Source organism: Homarus americanus, unplaced genomic scaffold (genome assembly GCF_018991925.1).
Source record: "Homarus americanus isolate GMGI-L3 unplaced genomic scaffold, GMGI_Hamer_2.0 scaffold49860, whole genome shotgun sequence".
Lineage (NCBI taxonomy): Eukaryota > Metazoa > Arthropoda > Malacostraca > Decapoda > Nephropidae > Homarus > Homarus americanus.
In genome coordinates, this window is record NW_024751265.1 from 70,749 (window position 1) to 95,000 (window position 24,252).

Sequence of the window (24,252 nt, forward strand, 5' to 3'; positions counted from 1 at the left end):
TTTACTGATATTTCTATGTCGTTTAATTTATCGTTCTTTATTTTATTGTTTACATTTTCCTGTTATTCTTATTTTTCTTAACCCGGTTTTCTTTCTTTTTTCTTTTGTAAGTTGTATAATCTGAAGCGAACTCAGTGGCCGTCTGTCTCATTGTCTCCAGCCTCTAGGTGGTGGTGGTGGTGAGAGAAGGAGGTGGTGGTGGTGGGGGAGGGAGGAGAAGGTGGTGGTGGGAGAGAGGAAGAGGAGGTGGTGATGGAGAGGAGGAAGTGGTAGTAGAGGTAGTGGTGTGAAAGAAGAGGAGATGGTGGTAGGGAGGAAGAGGAGAAGGGAAGCGGGGATGATAATAGTAGTGGAAGTGATAGAGAGCAGGTAAATGGGTACGTATGAAGAGGGAGGGAAGGAGAGACATTCCTTCCTTCCTTCCTTCCTTCCCTCCTTCACCCCGTGCGTTACCTCACCCCTCTCTCTCTCTAACCTTCGTCACTACTACCTCTTGCAACCCAAAACCACTTCTCCCGTTTTACGTCACACACACAAGACCACGTTCTGAAAACCTAATTAGTCACTTCAGTATTCCTGTCTCGTTTCTGAAGTTTCATAAGATTCCTTTAGTGTTTCGGTTCCAAAGTTTCTCACATGTTTCGTTCGTTTTCTCAATTAATCTCGTTCTCTTTCGATAGATAGATAGATAGATAGATATTCAGTAATCATCTTTAAAGGTCGACAATGATTCAGCGTGCATATAGACAGTGCGTTGACTATAAACAGTGGTGAGGAGTTAGTGGATAGCCCACCAACCAACGATAGCCCACCAACCAACGATAGCCCACCAACCAACGATAGCCCACCAACCAACGATAGCCTACCAACCAACGATAGCCCACCAGCCAAGGATAGCCTGACCAGCCAAGGATAGCCTAACACCAACCAAACAGATAGTCCACCAACCAACGATAGCCCACCAGCCAAGGATACAGCCCACCAACGAACGATAGCCCACCAACCAGCGATAGCCCACCAGCAGAGATAAAAAGATCAGATGATGTGGGGAAGCTGCTCACTAAACACCTTGTTATCAGAGTCATGGATGTTATCTTAGTAATTATTGTTATCATGTTATCATTAGTGTGCGTGTGTGTGTGTGTGTGTGTGTGTGTGTGTGTGTGTGTGTGTGTGTGTGTGTGTGTGTGTGTGTGTGTGTGTGTGTGTGTGTGTGTGTGTGTGTGTGTGTGTGTGTGTGTGTGTGTGTGTGTGTGTGTGTGTGTGTGTGTGTGTGTGTGTTCAGTTTGTTATGTATGTATGTTATGTTGTTGTTGTTGTTGTTTTTTCTCCCTTACCTTTCTTTTGAACACACACACACACACACACACACACACACACACACACACACACACACACACACACACACACACACACACACACGTTTTACAGGTGGTCAGAATCAAGAGTAAAACACAGACTATCTCTGCATACTCCGCCATCTGTGCCTCTGACAGGTGTATAACAGGTGTGTGGCGCTCCAGGACATACACCTGGCTGGTACCTGTCTCTTTATACACCTTGGCATCACCCATTGTCACCGTGTAGACAGATAGATAGACACACAAATAGATATATAAGATTCTTTTATTCATCAAATTTCACTCATATATTTACTCAATTATCCAGAAAAAAATATAGAAAAATATTCAGAAAAAAACTGGCAGCCAACACATCAACTTGAGCTTCAACGCCACCAATTGCTTTCTGTTTTTTTAATGTGTTTTTGTATGTACAGAGTCACAGAGAGGCGAACAAACCCTCATCCTAGATTGACGTTGTATTGTGAAACCTCCATATACCGGACTCCTCTCTTCATATAATCCGTTACATGGGGGATCGTATGTAACGGATGCCTTGCTATAACGGGCTTCTCACACAATATAGGGCCTAATCCGTTACATGGGGGTCGTATGTAACGGATCTCTTGACATAACGGACTTCCCTCATCATATAGTCCGTTAAATGGAGGTTTCACTGTATTTCCATTCCGTTGTTGAAAGCATCTGGAAAAAAACTCTAAAACAGAAACGACTTCAATAAACCTTTTGTATTTAATAAAAAAAATTGTCTGTTATTCCATTTTTTTTCAATATATTTCTTGTTTGTTCTTTTCTAAACCTTAATTGTTATTTGATTTACTTACAACCACCGACGGGTACTGGGGAGGGCGCCCCAAGTCGACCCACCTGGACAATGTATACCCAAGAGTGTGTTAACTGGACTGGTGTGACGGTGGTTCAGTCTTTAGTATGTTGTATTCACACTGCCCATAGGAGTTATTTCACCTCTCATACTTCTAGCAGAGTAATAAGACAGACATTACTCCTCCGTAACTGTTAATGGCTAGGTTAGGTTAGGTTAGGTTAGGTTAGGTTAGGTTAGGTGATTTTTTAGTAAGTTATGGATAAGAAACAGTTTTACATCCTCAAAATCGTAAACAAATTCCTACACAAATAAACTCACTTGTGCAATGTTGTCAGTGAACAAATGCTCGCTTGAAATATTTGTTAAAGCAATTAATATAAATTAGATTGATTAAATTATTATAATTCTAATGTTTATGTTGTAATTCACTATTAAACATGTATCTATTTTCCAGTGAATTTCAGCTGTAAATAAACATCAGTTAAATACATTGTAAATTTTATACGTAATTTCTGAGTAACAAAGATAAAAAAATATAGTTTGTCAGAATGTTATGAATGTTATTATCATATTAAGAAGTTAGTAAACATATATTTTAATCAACATTAAATTGTAGCAAGATTTTGTATTTTATTTTGCATTGGCAGCCAAATTTTTTGTCTTTTTAGATTTGTCAATTTCGCTAGATGAGGCGGGCTGGTGGGAGGGCAGGTAGGTAGGTGGGTAAGGTAGGTGGGTGTGGGTGGGTGGGTGGGTGGGCGAGCGGGTCAAGAATCACGTGGATTTGAATGGTAAAAAAAAATCCCTGTATTTAACCAGAACAAAACATAAATAAAATCAAAATTATACTGACAGTAACTTAAGTAAGCAAATTTATGTAGAATCTATTAGGTTAGGTTACGTTAAGTCGCCTAGATAAGTACAATCTTTCATCGTTACTTAGGAGGAATATTTTATCGAAGGAGCATTTGTAAATCTATACCTTGTCCTGATTAAACTAGTCTCACCTGTCAAAGATAGGTTATATATTACACAAACACCAGGTGTACGCCCATCATATCCTGTACTTCTCAACACCCACGATGAGAAACTTGTAACTTAGCAAGGTTCAGTACGTACGGGTAAAGCCTCACTTTGGCCAGTCATTGTGTGGAACATTTCTAAACTTTTAGCTTAGTTCAGCGGCACACATGACCTAAGTTGTTGCGTCGCCAGGGACGTAATTACCACAGTCAATCAGTTAGTTATTGTGTGGAACATTTGAAGTCAATGAGACAATCTCTTCCTTTACAGATTAACAGTAATATAGTAACGCTAACCTAACCTAACCCCCAGGTAGCGTTTGGGTGGTTTATCTTCTGGTGCAATAAGCTAGGGTGTCCAATCTTCAGGTAATCTTAGTTTTTACCTCCAGCCTCCCTTCACCGTATGTCAGGGTGCTGAGGGGGGGTGCTGCTGAGGGGGATGTTGAGGAGGGGAGGTGTGGGGGGAGGGGTGGGGGAGGGAAGGTGTGGGGTGTGGGGGAGGGGAGGGAAGGTGAGGGAGGGGGAATAAAGGTAGACACATTCATGAAACAACAGTGGTCGTAGTTTTATACACAAATGTCTATAGTGTTGTCACAAGAAGCTGTAGAATACGCCCTTGTAGAGAGAGCAGCGGCCAGCGTGACACATGGCTCTACTTACAATGGGAGGTGAGGTGAGGGTGGCTGGACACACCACGTCACGGAGGGGCTTTGTGGTGACCCCCAGAGTGACAAATGCGTATCTTCCGAGTCTGGTCCACAGCCTCACACAGTCCTACCACAGTCCTGCTACAACCACAGCCACACACACAGTCCTGCCACAGCCACACACACAGTCCTGCCACATCCTCACATAGTCCTGCCACAGACTTTGAACTTTTCACTTACCAAAACATACCAACAGTTGCTTTGCCAACCGTCTGATTCAACCTTAAACTAGCTATTAATACTGGGAGAGAGAGAGAGAGAGAGAGAGAGAGAGAGAGAGAGAGAGAGAGAGAGACTCTTCAGGTATGCTCGACTCCTTCACCGCCCATCGTTGTCCCTTGTATAGATAACGTCCTGCAATTATTTTTGGTCCTAGACACAGCCTTGACTCTTTAAGTGTGTCAGTGTGTCAGGGTGAGGGTGATAATGTGTCAGTGTATCAGTGTGAGGCTGATAATGTGTCAGTGTGAGGGTGATAATGTGTCAGCGTATCAGTGTGAGGCTGATAATGTGTCAGTGTGAGGGTGATAATGCGTCAGCGTATCAGTGTGAGGCTGATAATGTGTCAGTGTGTCAGTGTCAGGGTGATAATGTGTCAGTGTGTCAGTGTCAGGGTGATAATGTGTCAGTGTGTAGGTGTCAGAGTGATAGTGTGTCAGTGTCAAGGTGATAATGTGTCAGTGTGTCAGTGTCAGGGTGATAATGTGTCAATGTGTCTGTCTTAGGGTGATAATGTGTCAGTGTGTCTGTGTCAAGGTGATAATGTGTCAGTGTGTCTGTGTCAGGGTGATAATGTGTTGTCAGGGTGATAATGTGTCAATGTGTCTGTCTTAGGGTGATAATGTGTCAGTGTGTCTGTGTCAAGGTGATAATGTGTCAGTGTGTCTGTGTCAGGGTGATAATGTGTTGGTGTTAGGGTGATAATGTGTCAGTGTGTCAGTGTCAGGGTGATAATGTGTCAGTGTGTCAGTGTCAAGGTGATAATGTGTCAGTGTGTCTGTGTCAGGGTGATAATGTGTTGGTGTTAGGGTGATAATGTGTCAGTGTGTCAGTGTCAGGGTGATAATGTGTCAGTGTGTCAGTGTCAGGGTGATAATGTGTCGATGTGTCAGTGTCAGGGGGTTAATGTGTCAGGGTGATAATGTGTCCAGTGTGTCAGTGTCAGGGGGGGTTAATGTGTCAGTCTGTGTGTGTCAGGGTGATGTGTGTCCTGTCAGGGGTGATAATGTGTCAGTGTGGGGATGATAATGTGTCAGTGTGTGGGAGTGTCAGGGTGATAATGTGTGTCGTGTCCAGAGGTGATAGTGTGTCAGTGTCAGGGTGATAATGTGTCAGTGCGTCTGTGTCAGTGTGTCTGTGTTAGGGTGATAATGTGTCAGTGTGTTTGTGTCAGGGTGATAATGTGTCTGTGTGTCTGTGTCAGGGTGATAATGTGTCAGTGTGTCAGTGTCAGGGTGATAATGTGTCAGTGTCAGGGTGATAATGTGCCAGTGTCTCAGGGTGATAATATGTCAGTGTGTCTGTGTCACGGTGATAGTTTGTCAGTGTGTCAGTGTTAGGGTGATAATGTGTCAGTGTCTCAGGGTGATAATGTGTCAGTGTGTCTGTGTTAGGGTGATAATGTGTCAGTGTGTCTGTGTTAGGGTGATAATGTGTCATTGTGTCTGTGTCAGTGTGTCTGTGTCAGTGTGTCTGTGTCAGTGTGTCTGTGTCAGTGTGTCAGCTGACGGGAAACAAGAAGGAAAATGAAAAAAAAAATGTTTTGTCATCACTGATCCAAATAAAAACCAGAAAACACCTGTGAAAATAATCCAAGCACGGACGGATACACGGACGGACAGATACACGAACAGACAGACAGACAGACAGACGGAAAAGACAACAATTTAATGTCCCCTGTCACCTGAACTTACCTGTTAATTGTGAAAAAACAAATAACGAATAATTACTCCTGTATTCATTATCAGTATGACTTAATTAACTAACAAACAGAGATGTAAATTATTAAACTGATATTATTCATAGTTGTAGTTAGCTTTCGGGGGTAATTAGGTAGTTAGTAGTTAGCTTGATAGTTGTTAGCTCCGGGACGTGACTGTATTTAGGAGGTACAGTATTTAGCCGAGGTGTGTTGCCCAGTGACTCTTAAACCTTGGGGAGAGAGTTATGTCACGTGTAGTAGTGATCACTGTCTGGTGTTGTTAGTAGTAGTATGATGATGATGATGATGATGATGATGATGATGATGATGATGATGATGATGATGATAATAACAAATAATAATAATAGGAGCATTAACAAAGACAGCAGATAATAATAATAATAATAATAATAATAATAATAATAATAATAATAATAATAATAATAATAATAATAATAATAATAATAATAATAATAATAATAATAATAATAATAATAATAATAATAATAATAATAATAATAATAATAATAATAAATTCCACCTTAATGGCAATAAATGTGTGTGTGTGTGGCAACCGTACCGCAGACTAAAGTTGCCAGCGGTTTATTTATCGGGACCAAAACATACTGTACTCCCAAGCGTTCCCATCCGACACAATTTACAGCACAATAATAATTCCTGCTCTCTTTTTTCGGTACTAATTTGCCCCGTTCATAAATCCGGTGTATAAAACTGTTTGGTGGTTTTCGTAGGCTGGTTTAGTTTGTTGTTAATTCGTTTTAGTTTTATATTTTTTATGAAGTTAAGATGTTTAATATGGGAAAAAAGTGTTTTGTGATGTTGTAGAGGGGGTTTGTTGAATTACGTCTGTCTGTCTGTTAGTTGGAGAGGTGTGGATGTATGTGTGGTTGGTTCACTTTACACACATGATTATAAACAAACACACAAATACTCATACATATTCTACACACACACACACACACGTATGCGTCACCAGCCTGCTCAACTCTACCCAACAACGCCAGCTAGAGAAGGTACAGAAAAGGGCCTGCAGAATCATGCTCGGCGTAGACTACTCAGGCTACAACAACGGTCTCTCCATCCTGGAAGTGCCATCCCTCAGTGACCTCCACCACCAAGCACTAGCAAGGTTTGGCAGTGGACTACTGCACCATCCTCGTCATCGCCACCTATTGCCACCGGCAGTCCCCCACCCACCTAGCGCAGTCAGCCACTACAACAAAATTCAGCCCATAAGAGCCCGCACCGATAGATATAAGAATAGCACCATCCCATCTATTGTTAAAATAATAAACAACTCCTGATTTATGGACTGTACAGCCCTGTAAATGTATTCAACGCATATCATTATGTCTAAATCAAATGTAAGTCTGTATATTTTCAGCCACCGGCTGCAACTCTATCAATAAACCGTTTATTATTTTTATTATTATTACACCATTAACTCAGGTATGTTGCAAGCGTATCCAGTATTCTTTGCAATACGAAAAAAAATAATTACGTTATATCAAAACCACTTAAAAGGGGGAGCCTGGAGAGAATGCGTCCTGTGCTGGGGGTCACCTTGCTTGAGTCAGAAAAACGAACGAGGATGTGTGTTTTGTGTAGGGTTTGTACTGATAAGTTTACACGCTCATACATTCATGCGCGGATGAATACCCCCCCCCCCATCTCTTTCTCTCTGTCAAGAATCTTTTTGGGGTTTTCGCTCTCAGGAAGCAGCTACTTAAAAGTTCCCGCACCTCCTTACCAAATTTCAGGCCTCTATCTTGAAAACTGTAACATTGCATAAATGGGTGGGAAGTAGAGGATGGGGAGAAGGAGAGCATAGGATGGGGTAGGAAGAGCAAGGACCTCAGTTACCCATCTTCGACTGTTTCCATCCTGTAGGGGCGACGTCCTTGAGATGGTTTAATGTCCTACGGCATCACCTTGAGGAGTTTTTCTCACTCCTTCAACTGATGCAAACCTAACCTAACCTAACCTAACCTAATCTAACCTAACCAAACCTAACCTAACCTAGATAAATTATGATGATACATGGATGTCTGTGGATGTCTGTGGATGTCTATGGGTGTCTGGATGTCTATGGATGTCTGTGGATGTCTCTGGATGTCTATTACCCTTATAGAACACAGATTTCATACAGTATATATCAGACAGTCTTTAAAGTTCATTCCTGTTGTCTTATTATGGTCGTTGTAGAAAGTGTGTGTGTGAGTGTGTGTGTGAGTGTGTGTGTTTGTGTGTGTGTGTGTGTGTGTGTGTGTGTGTGTCGAGCATCTACCGCCTATTATGACTGCTTTACCACTAACCTCTGCTTGACCGCTGACTGTTCTGAATTATTTCTCAACTCTCACGCTAGCGTCTACTCCCTGCTCCGGCCACTCCCTGCTCCGGCCACTCCTTGCCCCGGACACTTCCTGCCTCGGCAACTCCCTGCCTCGGTCACTCACTGTCTACCCCGGCCACTTCTGTTTGTTACGAACACCAAGGAAGGGGGGAGGAGGAGGAGGGATGGAAGAGAGACAGAAGGAGGAGGAGGAAGAAGAACCCCACTATCGGCAGGAGGTAGGCCCAGGTGCGTGTTAGTTAGCGAGTAAACAATAATTTGAACGCTGATGTCGGGTTATTGTTGGATGTGAGTGATGTTGACACTCCTCATATTGTTGGTCCCTTGTTTACTGATGTACTGAAGGTCATATGTAGCTGAAGCACACACACACACACACACACACACACACACACACACACACACACACACACACACACACACACACACACACACACACACACACACACACACACACACACACACACACACACACACACACACACACACACACACACACACACACACTTTCTTTGCGTCTCTTACATTGTCTATTCTAATCCTATGCATGAATCAAAAGGTTTTATTTTACAATCTATTAAACTAAACCATAAGGAGCACCTGAAGAATCGTCTCCCCAGAATGTCCACCTGAAGAATTGTTACCCCGGGATATCCCACCTGAAGAAGTGTCACCCCAGCCTGCTCCACCTGAAGAATCGTCGCCCCAGCCCACAGTGAATTAGGATAACATAAATATATTCCTTTGTGTTATGCTTCTTTATTGTGATGCATATTACAAAGGGAACTGAACAGCAATGTGTTGACATAAACTTTCCAGAGGATTATCAGAAAAACGATCATGCCACATGAATTCTTGAAGGTAAGAATTTAAAAAGCTTCATTTGCAGCCACGCATGGTCTTGATGTAACTCTTGTTTTTGTTCCAATATGACTCAATCGTTTGTGTGTGTACACCAGTATTCACATCCACAAAATTGACTAAAAATTTTTTGAGCCCACTTACTATTATATAGTCCTCCTACCTGACTGCAGGGTCCTGACTCCACTAACCTGAAGGTTAACAACCGTGGAGGCTCCTGACCCCACCTGAAGAATTGTCGCCCTGCCGGACTCTGGGGCGACGATTCTTCAGGTGATCCAACCATAAAACTGTCCAACTTATTTCCCCGGGTTTTTTTACGTTTTTTTTATCAGTCAAACTCCAGTAATTATCTTAGTGTTTTATCAGTAAACAGCAAAAATATAAATAGGGTAGTTTTTCTTATCAATTAACCCATAAAATTTGCGAATGTAAAACAATTATTTATATGAGGAACATAATATTTAGTACACCTGCCTTATACACCTGACCCACTCCCTCTCAGGTAAACGTTCACCTGTCCTAGTCGATGTTGAGGTAAGAGTACTGAAGAAACAAACCTAATCTAACCCTATACCTAGTACATTAAAGGTACAATACACTAGCTATGATTATTACAGGTAACTTATAATCCCTCAGGTACAGTAATTTTTTTCAGACTTTTTTATTTATAGAAAAAAAAAGACTAATATCTAAACATTATTGGTGTCCCCAAGTGGCTATGAGGACACGACTCACCATACCAGCGTTAGTTTCTTTCCATCGATCCAGGTTGTGTAAAGGTGATCCGCTGTAGCACGTCTCGAGGCTGGGTTCTGGGTTAGCAAAGGCAGGGTTCGGATTCGCAAAGGCTGTCAGGGACGGTGTTGGGTTAGCAAAGGCGGGATTCGGATTCGCAAAGGCTGTCAGGGACGGTGTTGCTGTGTTCTCCCTTTCTTATGGCTAATGTAAACACGTATATATATGACTATTAAATCCTTTACACTCGATTGGACTTTGATTTAATCCTTTATGTGATTGAATTGTGGATTAATCCTTTGTGCTGTGTGTGTGTGTGTGTGTGTGTGTGTGTGTGTGTGTGTGTGTGTGTGTGTGTGTGCTTCAGCTATATGACCTTCAGTACATCAGTAAACAAGGGCCCAACAATATAAGGGTATCCAACATCCCTTCATCCAACAATAACCCGACATCAGCGTTCAGGTGTGTTTACTCGCTAACTAACACGCACCTGGGCCACACCTCCTGCCGATAGTGGGGTTCTTCTTCTTCCTCCTCCTCCTTCTGTCTCTCTTCCATCCTCCTCCTCCTCCCCCTTCCTTGGTGTTCATAACAAACAGAAGTGGCCAGGGGTGAACAGTGAGTGACCGAGGCAGGAGTTGCCGGGAGCAGGAGAATGGCCGGAGCAAGGAGTGGCCGGAGCAAGGGGAGTAGACGCTAGCGCGTGAGGTTGAGAAATAATTCAAGACAGTTAGCGGTCAAGCAGAGGTTAGTGGTGAAACAGTCATAATGGGCGGTAGTGCTCGACACACACACACACTTTCTACAACGACCATAATAAAAGACAGGAATGAGAACTTTAAAGACTGTCTGATATATACTGTATGAAATCTGTGTTCTATAGGGTAATAGACATCCAGAGACATCCACAGACATCCAGACATCCATAGACATCCACAGACATCCATAGACATCCAGACATCCATAGACATCCACAGACATCCATAGACATCCACAGACATCCATAGACATCCACAGACATCCATAGACATCCAGAGACATCCACAGACATCCAGACATCAAGAGACATCCACAGATATCCATAGATATCCACAGACATCCAGAAACATCCATGTATCATCATAATTTATCTAGGTTAGGTTAGATTTGGTTAGATTAGGTTAGGTTAGGCTAGGTTTGGTCAGGTTAGGTTAGGTTAGGTTAGGTTTGCATCAGTTGAAGGAGTGAGAAAAACTCTTCAAGGTGATGCCGTAGGACATTAAACCATCTCAAGGACGTCGCCCCTACAGGATGGAAACAGTCGAAGATGGGTAACTGAGGTCCTTGCTCATCCTACCCCATCCTATGCTCTCCTTCTCCCCATCCTCTACTTCCCACCCATTTTCTCCTCCCCACCGATTCTCACCTCCCCTTCCATTCTCTTCTCCTCCCCATCTTCTCCCCTCATCCTATCCTATCCTTCTCCCCATCCTCTCTCCTTCTCCCCCACCCATCCTCTCCTCCTCCCCACCTAACCATCCTCTCCTCCCCACCCAATTATCTTTTGTTTTCTCCTCTCCCTTCTCTTCATCCATTCTCTCTTCCTCCCTTCCCATATCCCATCTTTTCTTATCTCCATCTTCTCCTCTCTTTCTCTCTCTCATACTTTATTTACTTTCCTCACCTTTTAATTTCTTCTCCATTGTCTCTCTCCCCTTCCTTCCTATCCCCTCTATTCTCCTCCCTTCCTTCCTATATCCCATCCGCCTCCCTCCCTTCCTCCCTCACTCGTCTCAAAGGGCATCGTCTCTTCCTCCCGCGCCCACCACTCCTCCGCCCCTACTCCTCCCTAACCAAGGTAAACCACTTTTGGGCCTTCGTGGGGAGTAGGGGGGAGGTTAGGAGGGGATAGGAATGAGAATATTTTGTAATTAATTCCCCATAATCAGGTTGACGGGAGGTAATGTGTGGGGAGGAGGGAGGAGGGAGAGGTGAGTTACGCATTTACAACCTTTTGTATGGAATAGAAATATACAAAAACAACATAAGGTCGACTGGAGGACAGAGGTAGATGACAGGTGTAACAGGTAGATGACAGGTGTAACAGGTAGATGATAGGTGTAACAGGTAGATGACAGGTGTAACAGGTAGATGACAGGTGTAACAGGTAGATGACAGGTGTAACAGGTAGATGACAGGTGTAACAGGTAGATGACAGGTGTAACAGGTAGATGACAGGTGTAACAGGTAAGGGACAGCCAGACGCTACACTCATCCACCTGTACTCTACACCATCTGTCTCCTCCCTCACCAGAAGCCATCTGTAACCTGTATCACACCCCCAAGGCTGTCTAAAACACCCGTCCCACCCACAAGACAGCCTGACCACCCTACTGTCTACACCCGTCACCCAACCCATACACCTCCCAGTCTTTACCCAGGCCACTACACCATATGGCAGTACACAATGGGATATCAATTAGGACCCTGTTCTTGGCTTCAGTTTCTCTTGTCACGAGGCCTCTGCGTGTAAACAAAGGCTTCAGTATAAACAAAAGCCTCAGTGTGCAAACAAAGGCTTCAGCATAAACAAAGGCTTCAGTGTAAACAAAGGCCTCAGTGTAAACAAAGGCTTCAGTATAAACAAAGGCTTCAGTGTAAACAAAGGCTTCAGTGTAAACAAAGGCCTCAGTGTAAACAAAGGCTTCAGTGTTAACAAAGGCCTCAGTGTAAACAAAGGCTTCAGTGTAAACAAAGGCTTCAGTGTTAACAAAGGCTTCAGTGTAAACAAAGGCTTCAGTGTAAACAAAGGCTTCAGTGTTAACAAAGGCCTCAGTGTAAACAAAGGCTTCAGTGTAAACAAAGGCTTCAAGAGTGTAAATAAAATATCTGTGTTTCTTTCCCTTTTTTTATTCTCTTTTTTCCCTCTTTCCTGTCTCTGTTTCCTCTCTCTCCTCTCTCACACACACACACACACACACACACACACACACACACACACACACACACACACACACACACACCTTTACCAATGTATGTTACCTGACTCTAATCTAACCTAACCCACACAGGTAAACTCCCACTTCCCTCCCTAGTAACCTAACCTACCCTAACCAAACCTAACCAAACCTAACCTAACCTAACCTACCCTAACCTACCCTAACCTAACCTAACCTAACCCAACCTAACCTAACCAAAACCCTAGCAAACCTAACCTGCCTAACCTACCCTAACCAAACCTAACCAAACCTAACCTAACCTAACCTACCCTAACCTACCCTAACCTAACCTAACCTAACCCAACCTAACCTAACCAAACCTAACGTAACCTATAATTTCCTTATACACAGAGAGGTGAGACTTTCTGGTGTGAATATTCTCTTTCCTCTTTCTCTCTTTTCCCTTTCCTATTATCTCCTCCTCTTCTCCCTTGTTTATCAGTCTTTTATCTTCCTTTTTTCCCTTTATCTTACATCACCAACCACCCTCTTCTCCCTTCATCTACCACTGTTTATTCTCCTGTTCCATTTGTTTCCCTCTCTCCCCTTTTCACTTTCATCTGCTGTTGTTATGTCTCCTTCCGTCCTTTTCTTTTCCTTTATATTCTACTGTTATTTTGCCTCAATTCTCTCTCTCTCTCTCTCTCTCTCTCTCTCTCTCTCACTCTAATCTTATCATCCCTTAATTACTCCCTTCTCTTCTCCCCTTTCCCTTTATCTATAACTATTGTTCTCCCTTTCACAATCTCTCCACGATCAACTCGCGCCCCTCCATAGGTCCACTCACGCCCCCACGCCCCTCCATAGGTCCACCCACGCCCCCACGCCCCACCACTCTAGTCCACTCCCATTCCCACAAATTTGTGAGACATTAAAGGCGGCCTCTGTAATACACGCCATCGTCGACAACTGTTTTGTTCTCTCTCTCTCTCTCTCTCTCTATTGATCCATTTGTTATATACATCCTCCTTCTCTTTGTCTATCTGTCTGTGCCTTTCTCTTATAACACTTCCTGAAATCATCAATTCACCTTATGCATTTCTTAATTATTGTTTCCCTTTTCTTGTGTAATTTTATCAAGAATAACCACAAACTACTGCTACTGATAAGAGCAGAAAGTGTTGTATACAGGCCAACCGAGGCCGTTGAGAGAAGAATGGAAATAATCCCCAGAGAGAGAGAGAGAGAGAGAGAGAGCTGCTGGGATGGTATTAGACAACATCGATTTTATGTAAGGTATAACCCATAGATGGAATGGGAGGGTTGAGAGGCAATTGTTAGGGAGAGATTAGACGGAGGAAGCCTTTGAAAGATCTTTAAGTGGGATTAACCTAGGGTGAGGGGTGAGGGTGAGGAGAGTGAGACGGACGGTGAGGGCGTAGGTGAGGACGGAGGATGAGGCAGGGTGAGGACGGGGGTGAGGTGAGGAGAGTGAGGACGGGGGGTGAGGACGGGGTGAGGACGGAGGGTGAGGGCGGAGGTGAGGACGGACGGTGAGGCGGAGGTGAGGACGGACGGTGAGGGCGGGTGAGGGCAGGGGTGAGGGACGGGGTGAGGGGCAGGGGTGAGGACGGAGGTGAGGACGGAGGGTGAGGACGGAGGATGAGGGCAGGGTGAGGGACAGGGGGTGAGGGCAGGGGGTGGGGACGGAGGGTGAGGACGGAGGGTGAGGGACGGAGGGTGTGGGACGGAGGTGAGGGGTGGGGGGTGAGGGACAGGGGGTGAGGGACGGGATGAGGGACGGGGGTGAGGGACGGAGGGTGAGGGACGGAGGACGGAGGTGAGGGCAGGGGTGAGGACGGGGGTGAGGACGGGGGTGAGGAGAACGGAGGGTGTGGAACGGAGGTGAGGGTGGGGGGTGAGGACGGGGGTGAGGACGGAGGATGAGGGGGCGGGGTGAGGGACGGGGTGTGAGGGCGGGGTGGGGACGGAGGGTGAGGGACGGAGGGTGAGGATGGGTGAGGGACGGAGAGTGAGGGACGGAGGATGAGGGCAGGGGTGAGGACAGGGGGTGAGGGGCGGGGTGAGGGACGGAGGGTGAGGGGCGGAGGTGAGTGACGGAGGTGAGGACGGAGGTGAGGAACGGAGGTGAGGGACGGGGTGAGGGGCGGGGTGAGGGACGGAGGTGAGGGACGGAGGATGAGGGGCAGGGTGAGGGACAGGGGTGAGGGACGGAGGATGAGGGACGGGGGGTGGGACGGAGGGTGAGGAACGGAGGTGAGGACGGGGGTGAGGGGCAGGGGAGTAGGGGGTGGGGTGGGGACGGAGGATGAGGGGGTGGAAGTGGAGGGTGAGGGACGGAGGATGAGGGGCGGGGGTGAGGGACGGAGGATGAGAGGAGGCGGGGGTGGGGACGGGGTGGGGGCGGGGTGAGGGCGGGGGGTGAGGGCAGGGGGTGAGGTGAGGACGGAGGTGAAGGACGGGTGAGGGGCGGTGAGGACGGAGGATGAGGGGCGGGGTGAGGACGGAGGTGAGGGGCGGGGTGAGGACGGAGGGTGAGGGACAGGAGGATGAGGGGCGGGGTGAGGGACGGGGGGTGAGGGCAGGGGGTGGGGACAGGGGTGAGGGGGCGGGGTGAGGGACGGAGGATGAGGAGGCGGGGTGAGGGACAGGGGTGAGGGGCGGGGGTGAGGGACGGAGGTGAGGGACAGGGGTGAGGGACGGAGGATGGGGGCGGGGTGAGGGACGGGTGGGGACGGAGGGTGGGGGCAGGGGGGTGAGGGACGGAGGTGAGGGGCGGGATGAGGGACGGAGGTGAGACGGAGGATGAGGGCGGGGTGAGACGGAGGTGAGGGACGGAGGTGAGGGCAGGGGTGAGGGACGGAGGGTGAGGGCAGGGATGAGGGACCGGAGGTGGGGGACGGAGGGTGAGGGACGGAGGGTGAGGGACGGAGGTGAGGGGCGGGGTGAGGGACGGAGGGTGAGTGACAGAGGGTGAGGGACGGAGGTGAGGGGCGGGGATGAGGGACGGAGGGTGAGGGACGGAGGTGAGGGCAGGGGGTGAGGGACGGAGGGTGGGGACGGAGGGTGAGGGACGGAGGGTGAGGCCAGGTGAGCAGGGGTGAGGCAGGGTGAGGGCAGGTGTGAGGACAGAGGGTGAGGGACGGAGCGGATGAGGCAGGGGTGAGGGACGGGGGTGAGGGGCAGGGGGACGGAGGGTGAGGAGAGGTCAGGGACGGAGGATGTGGCGTATTTGCAAAATGTTTTAAAGTCACTTAACACAGGAGGTTTTAGTTAACTGAAGGGGAGGTAGGTGGTGATAAGTAATTGTAAGTTATCAACTCACTTAACATGGAGGTATTTTGTAAGTGTGAGGAAGGGAAGATGAGGTTAGGGCGGGGGGGGAGGGAAGGAGGTGTATTGAAAAAGTCTACTAAAACTCACTTAACAATTTACTTTAGTGTGGTGACAGGAAGGACCTGGATGTTGGAAGAGCCTAAAGTAGTGCATGAGAAAAGGGAAAGGGACTAGAGAGGGGAATGGGGGATGGGAATGGAGGATGGGGATGAGAATAATGTAGGAATGGGGGATGTGAATGGAGAATAGAATGGAAATTGAGGATGGAAATGGGATGGAGGTGGAAATGTGGAATGGGAATGGAGGGTGGGAGTAGGGATGGAGGGTGGGATGGGAATGGAGGTGGGTAATGGGGAATGGGAATGGAGGATGGTAATGGGGAATGGGAATGGAGGATGAACAGGAGGTGAAAGGGTAAATTTGCCAAGAGGAGAGTGATGGGGAAGGTGAAGGATGTTGGAGAGGGAGCCATAAGGTAGGTCGTAGGAAGCGGGGTATCGTGGGGCAGGGGTGGGGGTCGTGGGGCAGGGGAGAAGGGGTCGTGGGCAGGAAAAGGGTCGTTGGGCAGGGATGGGGGTCGTGGGGCAGGGACAGGGGTCGTGGGGAAGAGTCGGGTCTGTCAAACGAATCATGTGTACAGTTTGGAAGACAGAGAGGCACTTGAGGTGGAGTAAGGGCAGGGAGGAGGGGTGGAGTGAGGGGCAGAAGGGGTAGATGGAGGGTAGACGAATGCGGGGAGACTGAGCATTGGAGATAGAAGGAGGTGAGTTGGTTAGTAGACGAGTGAGGAAAGAGGAGAGGAGGAGAGAGTGGAGGAGAGGAAGGATACAAAGGAAAGGAGAAGTGGATGAGGAGGTGTGGCGGCTGTGGAGGGTAGGGGAGGGGAGGAGAAATGGGGTAGAGGAGGAAGAAAGAATGAGGAGGGAGGGGGAGGTGACGGTGGCATAGAAAGGGTTGAGGTCTGGAGGAGGGGTCAGGAGGAGGAGGGGGTGATGTGTGACTCACTGATGGGAGATAATAAAGGCAGGCATCATAAGAGTAACAGGTCCACCTCACCCCACACCGCCCCGCCCGCCCGCCCGCCCACCGCCCCGCCCATCATCCTCTCCTGATACATCATGGCTCACGAAGCGACGCCGTCGCTGGAAGTAGCTCGTTCATGTGTGGCAGTAGTGACACACACACACACACACACACACACAGGGAATGATAATATGTTCATAGGTCACGAACCAGGCTGCAAAAGTCATCAACACTGCCCAACAACTACTACTACTACTACTACTACTACTACTACTACTTTCTTTCTTTTTTAAATGGCCTCCAGCCTCCCCTAATAGCCATACCTTCATGCCATTTTATTACCTTAAAATTAAATATCCTAATACATAAGTAGCTATCCTCGCTGTGCTGAGCTACTACTACTACTACTACTACTACTACTACTACTACTTCAACTAACTTTAGAGGATAGTAATAGTAAAGAACAATAATACTCCTGTAATAACAAAATAGTAATGGACTCCAGCCTCTTCTTCCTCTCTGTTTACATCCTGCATCACTGTTTCTCCTTACTGACTGACTGACTGATTGCCTAACTGACAGAGAATTCGCGTCCTCCGCCAATCCCACCCAGTTACGAGGTGCTGGGGTGACGTACAACCAACCAGATTGCGTGCTTCCCTGTTGGACGCTGTTAACGCTTTCTGCACTAGGTTAGGTTAGGTTAGGTTAGGTTATGAGACTAGAGGAAGTTACGCGGCCTCATTAGTCGAGTCATTAATCAAGGGTTAAAGAAATGTTGATCAAGATCCCTAAATGTTATGCTAATTGGTTTGTGTTGTGACGCTTGAAAAACTTGAGGACAGAATGACGTCTCGTATCACACCCCTCTCCTCACTCCTCACGCCTCACTTCACACCCTCTCCTCACTCCTCACGCCTCACTTCCTCTCACTCCTCACGCCTCACTTCACATCCTCTCCTCACGCTTTACCTCCCTCCTCCCTCCCCTCCATACATTCCACTTCTACACAATCCTTCCTCATAACCCACCAACACGCTCCTACCAATACCTTGTCTAGCATAAACCAACACATTCTCTCTCTCTCTCTCTTCCACAATTCAATCACCCTATCTCTTCCGCTCTCACACCACAACCCCACACCATCCCATCCATCCAGCACCACCCCATCCCAGCATCACCCCATCCCAGCACCACTCCTCCCAGCACCTCCTCCGTTCCCATATTCATTGCCCGTACCACCGATTCCCACACCCCCATCCAAGCACCCCCACCCCTTTACCCCTCACCACCACCCCCACCAGCATTTAGCGGACACCTCCCTCCAGTGGTGATAGGTCGAGCCACTACTCTGACTCATCTGATAGAGCGCCTCTCCTGCTGGTGATCTATGTCGATGGTGGATATGTTGTTCCCCGTTAGCCTCCACACTTGTCGCGGGAGGGGTGACTTGACGGAGAGGGAGAGGGCAGGGGGTGGTGGGGTGGGGTGAGAGGAGGGAGGAGGGGCGTGCATCACCAAGTCAAGAGAGAGAGAGAAGTGACTGAGGAGGAGGAGGGAGAGGAGGAGGAGAATACCATACTATATAGTTATAAGGTGGGAGATAACATGTACTGGTGGGGTCAGAGTGTCAGCTGGTGGAGTCAGTCGACGAAGGTGTACAATAGTTGTTTACCTCTGTTCCGTGGGGCGCGTCAGCTGGCCACATCACCTGTAAACATAAACACGTGCGTTGTGTGACGTCACTACCGCCCCCTCAATATAAAGATAACCCTCTCAGCGGCTCAGCCAATCAGAAAATTGAAGATACGCCAACTAGCCCCCAGGTGCTAGTTAGTCACTTACTTTTGCTCCGCCACCACTGGTTGGGTGATGATACACGTCATCAGCGCACGTGTTTACAAACGTTGATTGATGACGTCACAGTCCATTCTGATTGGGAAAAAAATAATGGTTAGGAAAAAACTTTACGCCTTTATGTTCCCTGGAAAATAAATGTTAATTATCCTCGTGGTGAAAGAACCTGTGGATTAATTACTTATTTATATAAACAATTCTGAGGAAACAAATAAAAACAAGATGTATATTTGGATCACCTGTAGATGAACCTTACCTCACCTGATGATTAAACTCCCCGAACGCAAGCCTAACCTAACCTAACCCCACCCAGGTAGCGTTGGGGGGTTTAATTAATCATCAGAGGAAATAAGCAGGAAGGGTGGGTACTAATCTTCAGGTGATCAGTACCTTCTTTGTGTTTGCGTTCTTCCAACCACACAACTCCTAATCCACGAACGACCCGGATTCAAAACAATAACAATCACCGTTCGTATGAGAGGTCAAGGCATACACACAACTTCCCACCCTGTCGATACACCCCATGTCCGACGAGGGACTTCCCCGGAATCTCTAGACTTACGTAAGCTTAAGTGGATGACTTTGGTGTGGAGGAGAGGGTGGGGAGCTGGGGGAGAAATTGGGTCATTCTGGGGGAGAAATTTGGTGATCCTGGGGAGAAATCATATGATCTTGGGGAGAAATTAGGTGACGCCTGGGGAAGATGACGTGTGTTGACCACTTTGGGAGCCTTGGTGAGATGAGTGGGCGTCCCTCACTTGTGATGACCGCTCGCTAGGGGGCCAATAACCTGGGAGAGAAGGAGGGGGGAGGTAGAGAAGGAGGAGGGGGAAGGTAAGGGGGATAAGAGGAGGGGTGGGGAGGTAAAAAAAAAAGAGGGGGGAGGTAGAGAAAGAGGGGGAGGTAGAGAAGGGGGGGAGGGAGGTGAAAAGAGCGGGGGTATAGAAGGAAGGAGGGAGGTAGAGAAGGAGGGCAGAAGAGAAGGAAGAAGAACGGGAGAGAGAGAGAGAGATATCCACCCTACTTTCATCTCAGTATTGCCACTACACTAATACACCTGAACGTTCACCTGCCACTCACCTCCAGACTAATCCTAAGTAATCCTAACACAAATTAAATCCCCAAAATGAATCCATAAACGAGATTAATCCCTCTTATGAGAATTTTCCAGGTAAGTTAATCCCATTGAGTACGTATGGATTAATCTCCCTTCTCCCCCTCCTGAGTACAGTATTATCGTATTCAAGGGAGTTAATTCATTGTACTCTGGGATTAAGATATCATAAAGGGTTCATAAAATAGTACATTAAATGGCTCCCAATATATGATCATGTATTAGAAACCAAACCTAACCTAAGCAAACCTAACCACCCTATCGCTAACTAAACCAAACCTAACCTAAGCAAACCTAACCACCCTATCGCTCACTAAACCAAACCTAACCTAAGCTAACCTAACCTAACCTAACCAAACCAAACCTAACCTAACTAATTAAAAACCATTGGTCTCATACGTCACCGTTAACTACGTAGATTAGAAAACGAATAACCACGTTTTCTCTTCCTGTCAGGTTTGAGGGAGGAGGAGGAAGAAGGGGGTGGAGAAGGGAGGATGGAGAGAGAGGAGGTGGAGGAGGAGGTGGAGGAGGGAGGTGGAGGAGGAGGTGGAGGGGAGAGGAGGAGGAGGAGGAGGAGGAGGAGGAGGAGGAGGAGGAGGAGGAGGAGGAGGAGGAGGAGGTTCGGTCTAGAATAGCCTCAAGTTCGACCAATTCACCCAAGGGAAATTTCCTCTTCCTCCTCCTCCCACGGCATATTAATTAGCCTCTTTAATTCTGTCGTCAAAAACACACACACACACACACACTGGACTGGAAGGCCCATGTAAACAACACAATCAAGGCAGCCTCGTACCGACTCTACATGCTACAACGACTCAGGTCACTTGGGGCACCCACGCCAGAGCTGAGAACTATCTACAACACCTTTATTCTCCCTAAATTAACGTATGCGTCACCAGCCTGGTCGTCTTCTCTCAACTCCACCCAACAACGTTAGCTAGAGAAGGTACAGAAAGCCTGCAAATTATGCTCGGCGCAGACTACTCCGGCTACAACAACGCTCTCTCCACCCTGGAAATGCCATCCCCAGTGATCTCGCCAAGGTTTGGCAGTGGATAAGTGCATCATCCTTGTCATCGCCACCTACTGCCGAAGTCCCCCACCCACCTAGCGCAGTCAGCCACTACAACAAATTCAGCCCATAAGAGTGCACCGATAGATATAAGAACAGCACCATCCCATCTATTGTTAAAATAATAAACAGCTCTGATTTATGGACTGTACAGCCCTGTAAATGTACTGAACGTATATCATTATGTCTAAATCACATATAAGTTTGTATATTTTACACCACAACTCTATTAATAAACCGTTTTATTATTATTATTATTATTATTATTATTATTATTATTATTATTACACACACACACACACACACACACACACACACACACACACACACACACACACGTCAACACTACCCACCGGTCAGGTCCATCCTTCTGAATGACTACATCTCCCTTTCTCCATCATTTCTCCACCATCTCCCTCTCTCCACCATATCCCTCTCTCCACCATCTCCCTCTTTCCACCATCTCCTCTCTTCACCATCTCCTCTCTCACCATATCCTCTCTCCACCATCTCCCTCTCTCCACCATATCCCTCTCTCCACCATCTCCCTCTCTCCACCTATTTCCCTCTCTCCACCACCACCCACCTCCCTCCCTTCTTCCCTCCCTCCAGACCACAGTAATCTACCCCCTACAGAGAGGGCGTGGGAGAGGGAAAACGTGAGGAAGGTATACCTGTGTGTGTGTGTGTGTGTGTGTGTGTGTGTGTGTGTGTGTGTGTAGTTGGAAGAAGGGAGGGGTAGAAAAGAGTCATCTACCTTCTCACGGAGGAAGGAAAAGGAGGAACGGGAGAGGAGAGGGGAGAAGAGGGAAAAAGGAGAAGAGGAAAATAATGGGGAAAATGGGTAAAAGGGAGGAAGAAGATGGAAAAGTAGAAGAAAGGAACAAATGAGGGAGGGCAGGAAAGGAAGAGGACGGAATGGGGAAAGGGAGAAAGGAGGGGGAAGGAGTGAGAAGGGGAAGGACTCGTTTGTCTGGGTGAGTGTAGGGATGAGAGTCCTTTACCTCCACGTGTGAGAGCAGGGAGAGGCCTTTGTTGATGCTCACAGGGGCGAAGGTGGAGAGAGAGAGAGAGAGAGAGTCATGTAAATATAAGTAGATCCCAAGTAGCGGGCTAGTCTATCTATCTATCTATCTATCTATTTATCTATCTATCTATCCATCCATCTATCTAATTAGGTAAAATCTCTCTCTCTCTCTCTCTCTCTCTCTCTCTCTCTCTCTCTCTCTCTCTCTCTCCTGTGTGTTAACTGTATCCGGACAGACTTACTGTAAGCATCCCGACAAACCTAAACACCGACTCATAAAACGTTTGATGAGTGTTCGGGAACTGTTGTCGGGATTCGAAGGCGATGTGTGTGTACCGGATTGTGTCGGCCTCAAGCAAGTGTGCAAGACTCGTGGATCTGTAGTCGGTTTGTCAGGGTCTTAGAAATCGGATTGTCGGGGTCTTAGAAATCGGATTGTCGGGGTCTTAGAAGTCGGATTGTCAGGGTCTTAGAAGTCGGATTGTCGGGGTCTTACAAGTCGGATTCTTTGGAGTCTTAGAAGTCGGAGTCTTTGGAGTGTAGTCGGATTGTCACTTGATGTAGGGTCAGACTGTCAGGGTTTAGAAGATAAAATTCTTAGGTTCGATTAGATTAAATTGAATTAGATTTGGTTAGGTTAGGTTAGGTTAGGTTAGGTTAGGTTAGGTTAGGTTAGGTTGACAAGTAAGGGAACCAGTTAATACATGACAAAAGACAAAATATAATACTTAATAAATAACATAAGGAGACGAAGCTCTATATTACTAAGGCTCTTGAAGTCACTCAACTATATAATACTTCATAATGGTGGAGTTGTTGATATTGTTTATCTAGCCAGAAAATAAAAGAAAGTGGATAACAATAACAATGGGTGAGACAGTACCATACATACACTCGTCTCTTTTACCCACAAGAGACAGAGACAGAGAGACAGAGAGACAGAGAGAAATTACCATGTGGACGTCTCTTGAACCTGAACCTTGGAACTACATTATTCAGGGAGAGCTGGTCGGGTTCACAGCATCCATGTAAACCCAAGACGAACCCATGCACAGTGTCCCATACCTTACCCTCTACTGTGTGTGTGTGTGTGTGTGTGTGTGTGTTTGAACTATCATCTTAGGAGGCTTTAATAACTTCTTCTATTTCGACTACGTATCGTAATAGAACTTTATGGCGACGAGAGGGGCCAGTGTGTAACCTTCCCTAACCTAACCTAACCAAACCTGACAATAACACACAAAATATTTCAACCCCACAAGAGAACCTCAAAGAAGACATTAAGGGGCCCAGACAACCTCATGGGCTCCAGAACCCACAGGGGCTCCCCAAGAACAGCGTCACAAAGAGCTCCAGGGGTCCCTCGGGTCTTCACACAACTTCACAAAGAGCACATCACAGGCGGGGTTCGAGCGACCTTCAAAGCCAAGAAGGCGATTCAGAAAATTAATTGCTCTCTTTGAGTATATACCCTGTGTCTTGCCTGTCGCCTAGGTATAGATTCAATTACCCGACGGAGGAAGAATGGGTGGAACTGTGTCGCTGTCAATGTATCACACGCCCCAGTACTGAAGAGGTCTTTGGGGAATAGTCTCCAAAGATTGTACGGGATCAAAGTCGGAGTTATATTTGAGGAATATTTAATGACCAGGAGAGGAATATTCAGCGACACAGGTATTTGGGGATATTGGTAAATATTAGAGAATATTACAGGAAGACTATTTGAAGATTATGAACATGTGATCAATTTCTAAACGTTATAATGTATGTATGTATGTATGTATGTATGTATGTATGTATAAAGTCACACATTCAGTTTTAATTAATGACGAACAGGTAAGTCATTTGACCTTTAATTAAACAACAGGTGACCAAGAGTTCGTCAAAGGAGGAGTTTAATTATACTTAAAAATAATCACCTCATCCTCCTTATCCTCCCACCCTCACCCTACTCACCCTTCTCTCCCCTCACTCACCCTCACCCTTCTTTCCCTCACCCCCCTCTCCTCCCTCTCCTCCCAACCCTCAAGTTTTTCTCCTACACCCTTCTCTCCCTCTCCATTCTCTC

The 24,252-nt window shown here is 46.7% G+C and overlaps 1 protein-coding gene across 1 annotated transcript in view; it reads right to left on the reverse strand.

The window, feature by feature from the left end:
- LOC121854567 overlaps positions 1 to 20,583 on the reverse strand; it is a gene marked incomplete at its 5' end in the record, with an annotated part of 72,346 nt that extends 51,763 nt beyond the window's left edge. The window contains 3 exons of the mRNA XM_042349243.1: positions 9,814 to 9,926; positions 14,284 to 14,404; positions 20,518 to 20,583. Of these exons, the coding sequence (XP_042205177.1) occupies positions 9,814 to 9,926; positions 14,284 to 14,404; positions 20,518 to 20,583 (300 nt within the window). The remainder of the gene's footprint in view (positions 1 to 9,813; positions 9,927 to 14,283; positions 14,405 to 20,517) is intronic.
- Positions 20,584 to 24,252: the final 3,669 nt, after the last annotated feature.